Source organism: Cervus canadensis, chromosome 1, assembly GCF_019320065.1.
Source record: "Cervus canadensis isolate Bull #8, Minnesota chromosome 1, ASM1932006v1, whole genome shotgun sequence".
Classification (NCBI taxonomy): domain Eukaryota; kingdom Metazoa; phylum Chordata; class Mammalia; order Artiodactyla; family Cervidae; genus Cervus; species Cervus canadensis.
In genome coordinates, this window is record NC_057386.1 from 115254383 (window position 1) to 115262520 (window position 8138).

Genomic DNA, 8138 nt, shown 5'->3' on the forward strand with positions numbered 1-8138 from the left:
TGTCTCCTCCATTGGCATTGGCAGGCAGATTCTCCACCACTGAGTCACAGGGAAGCCCCATCTTCTTCTTCTTGTTCAGTTGCTAAGTCATGTCCGACTCTTTGTGACCCCATGGACTCCACATGCCAGGCTTCCCTGTCCATCACCAACTCCCAGAGTTTGTTCGAATTCATATGTATTGAGTTGGTGATGCTATCTAACCATCTCATCCTCTGCCGTCCCCTTCTCCTTTTGCCTTCAATCTTTCCCAGCGTCTTAGATGATCTTATTTACAAAGCAGAAGTAGAGATACAGACACAGAGAACAAACGTATGGATACCGAGGGGGAGAGGGCGGTGGTGGGATGAATTGGGAGACTGGAATTGAAAGGCGTACACTGTTGATACTGTGTGTAAATAAGATAACTAGTGAGAACCTCCTGTATAGCACAGGGAACTCTACTCCATGCACTGTGGTGACCTGAGTGTCGGAAAATCCAAAGAAGAGGAGATAAAGGTGAACACATGGCTGATTCACTTTGCTCCACAGCAGAAACTAACAATGTTGTACAGCAACGATACCCCGATAAAAATTAATTTTAAAAGTCTCTTTTTAGATATTAAAAGAGTAACAGGAAGGCCATCTTGTTCTCACTAAACATTCTCCCGGATATTTATTTGCAAAATTGGCGCTTACACTACATGAAAGCCAGCTGGGGAACTTAATAGAACTGCAGCGTCGCACAGGTCAAATCCCCAGAGACTCTGATTCAGGCTGAAGACCTCGAAACTCATGAGCCAGGAGCCTGACTGCTTTATGATGTCTACTCTTCTGTGTCAATTCTCTCTTAGGCAGAAAGAGGCCCCGCCAGCCACTTGCTGCCTAAATGGGGGACAGGAAATGCAGCATGGAAAACAACTCCAGTTAACACCCCAGAACGTGATGCTGCTGCACAAGACTGCGTTCTGACTCTTTTAAAAAATTTTTGTAAACTCTTGGATTGTTTCATCTCCGTGTGCCTCCTTACTTCCAGCTATAATGTGTATAATGTGTCCTCATTATACAGACATCCCGCTGTGCCCTCTGCATTTTGGTGTGGTGTTCTCTTTGTCCCCGGCAGCAGCTTCTTTGTTGTTCCCTCCCCACTGGATGTTTCTTTCTATATGGTAGGCAGGGAGTTAGACAAAAATCCACCTGGCTGCAGGTTCTTCCTAAAATTCACACTGAACGGGTGTGAATTAATAAAAAGAGACCACTTGCTTTCAGGGAAAGAGGCAGGTGAACACCGCGGTCAAGAATGTAGATTCTGGGGCTTCGTTCAGTCTCCGCCTCTTCTTAGCTGTGTGGTTTCCTTTTTGGTAAAAAATCTGTTAAGATCTTCTATTTCTTCCTGGTTCAGTTTTGGAAGGTTATACTTTTCTAAGAATTTGTCCATTTCATCCAAGTTGTCCATTTTATTGGCATAGAGCTGCTGGTAGTAGTCTCTTATGATCCTTTGTATTTCAGCGTTGTCTGTTGTGATCTCTCCATTTTCATTTCTAATTTTGTTAATTTGGTTCTTCTCTCTTTGTTTCTTAATGAGTCTTGCTAATGGCTTGTCAATTTTGTTTATTTTTTCAAAAAACCAGCTTTTAGCTTTGTTGATTTTTGCTATGGTCTCTTTAGTTTCTTTTGCATTTATTTCTGCCCTGATTTTTAAGATTTCTTTCCTTCTGCTAACCCTGGGGTTCTTCATTTCTTCCTTCTCTAGTTGCTTTAGGTGTAGAGTTAGGTTATTTATTTGGTTTTTTTCTTGTTTCTTGATGTAAGTCTGTAATGCTATGAACCTTCCCCTTAGCACTGCTTTTACAGTGTCCCATAGGTTTTGGGTTGTTGTGTTTTCATTTTCATACACAAAAATAAACTCAAAATGGATTAAAGATCTAAATGTAAGACCAGAAACTATAAAACTCCTAGAGGAGAACATAGGCAAAACACTCTCCGACATAAATCACAGCAAGATCCTCTATGACCCACCTCCCAGAATATTGGAAATAAAAGCAAAACTAAACAAATGGGACCTAATGAAACTTAAAAGCTTTTGCACTACAAAGGAAACTATAAGTAAGGTGAAAAGAAGCCCTCAGAATTGGGAGAAAATAATAGCAAATGAAGAAACAGACAAAGGATTAATCTCAAAAATATACAAGCAACTCCTGCAGCTCAATTCCAGAAAATAAATGACCCAATCAAAAAATGGGCCAAGAACTAAACAGACATTTCTCCAAAGAAGACATACAGATGGCTAACAAACACATGAAAAGATGCTCAACATCACTCATTATCAGAGAAATGCAAATCAAAACCACAATGAGGTACCATTACACGCCAGTCAGGATGGCTGCTATCCAAAAGTCTACAAGCAATAAATGCTGGAGAGGGTGTGGAGAAAAGGGAACCCTCTTACCTGTTGGTGGGAATGCAAACTAGTACAGCCGCTATGGAAACAGTGTGGAGATTTCTTAAAAAACTGGAACTAGAACTGCCATATGACCCAGCAATCCCACTTCTGGGCATACACACTGAGGAAACCAGATCTGAAAGAGACACGTGCACCCCAATGTTCATCACAGCACTGTTTATAATAGCCAGGACATGGAAGCAACCTAGATGCCCATCAGCAGATGAATGGATAAGGAAGCTGTGGTACATATACACCATGGAATATTACTCAGCCATTAAAAAGAATTCATTTGAACCAGTCCTAATGAGATGGATGAAACTGGAGCCCATTATACAGAGTGAAGTAAGCCAGAAAGATAAAGAACATTACAGCATACTAACACATATATATGGAATTTAGAAAGATGGTAACGATAACCCTATATGCAAAATGGAAAAAGAGACACAGAAATACAGAACAGACTTTTGAACTCTGTGGGAGAATGTGAGGGTGGGATATTTCAAAAGAACAGCATGTATACTATTTATGGTGAAACAGATCACCAGCCCAGGTGGGATGCATGAGACAAGTGCTCGGGCCTGGTGCACTGGGAAGACCCAGAGGAATCGGGTGGAGAGGGAGGTGGGAGGGGGGATGGGGATGGGGAATATGTGTAAATCTATGGCTGATTCATATCAATATATGACAAAATAAATAAATAAATAAATAAAAATTTAAAAAAAAAAAAAATCTGCCTGCGATGCAGGAGACCTGATTTCGATCCCTGAGTCAGGAAGATCTCCTGGAGGAGGGAGTGGCAACCCGCTCCAGTATTTCTGCCTGGGAAATCCCATGGACAGAGGAGCCTGGTGGGCTACAGTCTGTGGGATGGCAAAGAGTTAGCACAGCTGACCACGCGGGCACACACACACGCACTTCCTTTCACTGAGTATTGGTTTCTCCAACTGGACAATGAGGGTAGTGATGTGATCCACCACAGAGAAGGGCTGCGAGGATGACTGAGCAAGTGTGTGGAAAGTGCTTCGCACGGGGAATGCGTGGCCGGCACAAGTACCCATAAGAACGGGTGTTTGGGTCTTAACCTGAGGTTTCTTCCACAAGTTTTCCAGGTAACCACTCCATGGGGCATACCCTTCCTTCCCATTTGGCTACAGATGGGAAAGGAGAGATGCATTGGGTTGGAGAAGCAATAGGGGTTGGAAAATGTCAGTCAAGGGCCAGGGAGACAGTGACAGGGAGGATTCTAAGCTATTCTAGAGAATGTCCATTTTATATGAGAACCAGAACTACCTTTCGGGGTCTCCTTAGCTCTGAACTGGCTTTGTTAGAAATGACACTTGCAAAGAACAGTCAGTAGGCAAAAGAAGAGTAGGCATAAGTGATTTTTTAATTTTACGTTTTAAAACTTTACATCCCAGTTTGGGGTTAGGAAAAGATGGGTGGGAGAATACAGAAACCACCCTTAAAGAAGTTTACATTTATTGAGGGCCTGCTATGAATCTAACTATAATGCAGGAGACCTGAGTTCGATCCCTGGGTCACGAAGATCCTCCGGAGAAGGGAATAGCAACCCACTCCAGTATTCTTGCCTGGAGAATCCCATGGACAGAGGAGCCTGGCAGAGCCAGGCCTCTGAGAATTTTACACGCTGTATCTCATTTCATCCTGTCTTGGTCAGCTCCCGCTGCTATAACAAATACCAGAGACTGGGTGGTTTAAACAGCAACCACTTATTTCTCGCAGCCCTGAAGGCCGGGAGGCCCAAGATCAAGAGGACCCGCTCTTCCTATCTTGTGGGTGGTTGCTCTCCTGCTGAACCCTCACTTGACGAAGAGAGAGGGAAAGCAAGCCTCCTTCTCTAGTCTGATACCCTCCATACATCCCAAAGGCCCCCACCCCCAAATACCATTACCTTGGAGGGCAAGGTTTTAGTATATGAGTTTCAGGAAGAGGGAGCACAGCCAGCCCAGAGCATGTCCCTTCAAGTATTGAACTCGGTACTATTTTGATCCCCAGCTGAGAGATGAGAAAGCCCAGCTGAGGGATGGTAACTAACTCACCCAAATTCACATCATCACTCGGTGACAGTGTCGGCCTTCAAACCCAGGTCTGGTTCCAGAGCCTCTTCACATCCTCTTCACAGCTTTATTTAATTCTTTCCATTGAGAGGCAACCCCTCTTCTTCCTCCACACAGTCCACTTTAAAGCAGCTGGTCTTAGAATTTTTTGAGAAGCCAGTGAAACTCATGGACCTTCTCTGAATGCACATAAAATACCATCAGTGCTGCAGCTGGGTCAGTTAGGAAAGCCCAGTTCGATGTCAGTTGAATGTCTTCTCAGACATTTCTCTTGGGGTGGCACCCTCACCTTAAAGTCCCTGGGGGTGTATATGGTAGGGAATCAAAAACAGACCAAATACACAGGTAAACATCACAACATCATCCATCCACTCCCTGGGATTACATTGTCATGACCTCTGCCTGGCCATTTTACCTCTCTGAGCCTCAGTTTCCTCGTCTGTAAAATAGGTGGTAGTAGCATATGCTTCTAGGGTTTTGCAGAGCTTTATTGAGATACAGTATGTAGAGCCTCGGGCATTGTAAGTTTTCTAATAAGTATTTGCTATGTTATTATTCTTCTTAGTCCGGAAACAATTTTCTTTGTTGCTTTCCCCTTCTATTATTCATCAGTCTTTTGAGTCTCTATCTCACCTCTTTCCCTGGGGAAGGGAAAGGCTACACTCCAGTATTCTGGCCTGGAGAATTTCATGGCCTGTATAGTCCATGGGGTCGCAGAGAGTCAGACACGACTGAGCGACTTTCACTTCACTTCACTCACCTCTTTAATAAGGCAGCGAGCTCTTAAATGCAGCCAGACTCCTTGGGATTAGATCCCAGATTTATCCCTCCTCAGCTGGGTGACCTTCAGAAAGCCCTTTCACCTTCCTGAGCCTCAGTTTCCTCTCCTGTAAAATGGGAATAATAATAGAACCTGCCCTGCAATATTGTTTGTGCATGTGCTACTTGCTGGAACATAGTAAGGACTAGATAATAATAAATGTTAGCTTAGCATTGTTGTACAGGTGCAGGCATTATTATCAGTAATGCTATCCCACTGAAAGCTGAGCTCACAGATTTTGTTCAATAAATGCTGGTTGGTTGACAGCTGACCCCTTCCATGTCAGACAACCGATGACACTCCAGTTGCCTGGGTTTCCTGGTACTAGGAAGGAGCACGGGCCCTGCTGTAATACATGAAGCAACAGCTCCAACAACCACCCAGGCTGATCTAGGAACAGGAACACTGGGTGGAAACAGACACTGAAATATGATGCTCCCGGCCCAATAAAATTGTCAGATGGGTCTGCGCTGAGCAAGTGCCTGATTAAGCGGATCTAAGTGCAGCTGTAGTTTACTCCACGGCGCCATTGATGAGCGGGGAATCGATCGATACTCTGGGCTGGAAGCAGAGGCGGTGCCGGGAGGTGAGGGCATCCAGGCAGGCCTCGACTGGCAGAAACAAATTAATTGTGTCTCCAGGACTGCCTGGCAGGAAGGCCATAAATCATGATGGTAATCGATGGCTTGGGGGTGGACAACCCTGAGGCAGTCGTGGGGGCTCCAGAGGAGGTGGGAGGACCCGATATAACCAGAGGGGTCATAGAGCATAGGCCACACAGCCCCAAACCCGGATCCGCTGTTTCTAACTGTGTGACCTTGGGAAAGTCTCTTAACCTTGCAGGGACCATTTCTGCATCTAGGAAAGTGGGGCTGTTAATACCTCCCAGGGCCAGAGATGCCGACCAACAGCTCCCTCCCTGTCCACAGTGGCCGCTGCCGCGTCACTGCTGAGCCTTTGAGATGCATCAGATCCGAACTGAAATGTGTCATGAGTATAAACGAACACCCTCGGGTTGGAAGACTTAGTATAATAGTAAAAGGAATGGGAAACATCTCATTAATGCTTTGTCTTGTCTGTTACATGTTGAAGTAATAACATTTTGGATATATTGGATTAAATAATATATATCATCAAACTTAATTTTACCTGCTTACTTTTATTTTTAAAATGTGGCTACTAGATAAAATGAATGTAAAATATTTCCATAGTTTTTTACTATGCTTAAGCACTTGCTGGAATGATAATATTGGGGATATATTGGGACAGATGAACTAGCATATTAAAATTAATTTCACCTGTTTCTTTTTACTTCTTTTTAAAATGTGGCTATAAGAAAATCTGAAGTACCGTGCCTGGTGTGGCCCGGAGCCCCGCAGTTTGGCCAGCCATGTTCCTCTCCGCGGCGCTACGAGCCCGCGCGGCCGGCCTCGCCGCCCACTGGGGAAAACATATAAGAAATCTGCATAAGACAGCTGTTCAGAATGGAGCTGGAGGAGCCTTATTTGTGCACAGAGATACTCCTGAGAATAACCCAGAAACTCCATTTGATTTCACACCAGAAAACTATAAGAGGACAGAGGCCATTGTGAAAAACTACCCGGAAGGGCATAAAGCAGCAGCTGTGCTTCCAGTTCTGGATTTAGCACAGAGACAGAATGGATGGCTGCCCATCTCTGCTATGAACAAGGTTGCAGAAATTTTAAAAGTACCTCCAATGAGAGTGTATGAAGTAGCAACTTTTTATACAATGTATAATCGAAAGCCTGTTGGAAAGTATCACATTCAAGTCTGCACTACTACGCCTTGCATGCTCCGAAACTCAGACAGCATACTGGAAGCCATTCAGAAAAAACTTGGAATAAAGGTTGGAGAGACTACACCTGACAAACTTTTCACTCTTATAGAAGTGGAATGTTTAGGGGCCTGTGTAAATGCACCAATGGTTCAAATAAATGACAACTACTATGAGGATCTGACACCTAAAGATATTGAAGAAATTATTGATGAACTCAAGGCTGGCAAAATCCCCAAACCTGGGCCAAGGAGTGGACGTTTCTCCTGTGAGCCAGCTGGAGGTCTTACCTCTTTGACTGAACCACCGAAAGGACCTGGGTTTGGTGTGCAAGCAGGTCTTTAATTTATATCCAGCTGTAAATAAGTCAGTGGAGAAATATGAATCTCCTATCTACCTAAACTTTTTATATTACTTATTCATTTCCATCTGTGTATACCTTGCTTGTAACCTAGCAACTTACAGCTGTTAAGTATCATGTCAGAACTTCAGAGCATCATTTTCAACTGCCTGTTCACTTACCAATATTAGGGTACTGTGAAATAAAAATTCTGTCAAATTTCAAAAAAAAAAAAAAAAGAAAATCTGAAGTGACATATGGGACTGTTACTGTTTCTACTGGATAATACTAGTCGAATCCCTTCTTCCTCTTGTATGGTTTTTTTTATATAATTTTATTTTTGGCTGTGTTGGGTCTTCGTTGCTGAGGGGGCTTTCCTCTAGTTATGGAGAGCCGTGGCTACGCTCTAGTTGTGGTGTGCAGGCTTCTTACTGCAGTGGCTTCTCTTGTTGCGGAGCGTGGCCTCTAGGGTGCATGGGCATCCGTAGTGTGGCACGCGGGCTTAGTTGTTCCTAGGTATGTGGGATCGTCCCCAACCCAGGGTAGAACCCGTGTCTCCTGCATTGGCAGGCAGATTCTTTACCACTGAGCCAACAGGGCGCATACCCTTGGGCCATGTCCCCAGAGAGCCCTGACCCCGCATTATCTCGCTCAGTCTTCCCCAGGACCCAGGAGGTGGGGTA

The 8138-nt window shown here is 44.2% G+C and overlaps 1 protein-coding gene across 1 annotated transcript; it reads left to right on the top strand.

The window, feature by feature from the left end:
- The first annotated feature begins 6674 nt into the window (after positions 1 to 6674).
- On the top strand, positions 6675 to 7517 carry LOC122421989 (NADH dehydrogenase [ubiquinone] flavoprotein 2, mitochondrial-like). Its single transcript, XM_043438164.1, has one exon. It carries the CDS (start codon positions 6711 to 6713, stop codon positions 7458 to 7460), a length of 750 nt encoding a protein of 249 aa, XP_043294099.1. The 5' UTR covers positions 6675 to 6710; the 3' UTR covers positions 7461 to 7517.
- Positions 7518 to 8138: the final 621 nt, after the last annotated feature.

Coding starts and splice junctions, on each gene's coding strand:
- LOC122421989 (XM_043438164.1), top strand. CDS start 6,711: ATGTTCCTCTCCGCGGCGCTACGAGCCCGCGCGGCCGGCCTCGCCGCC.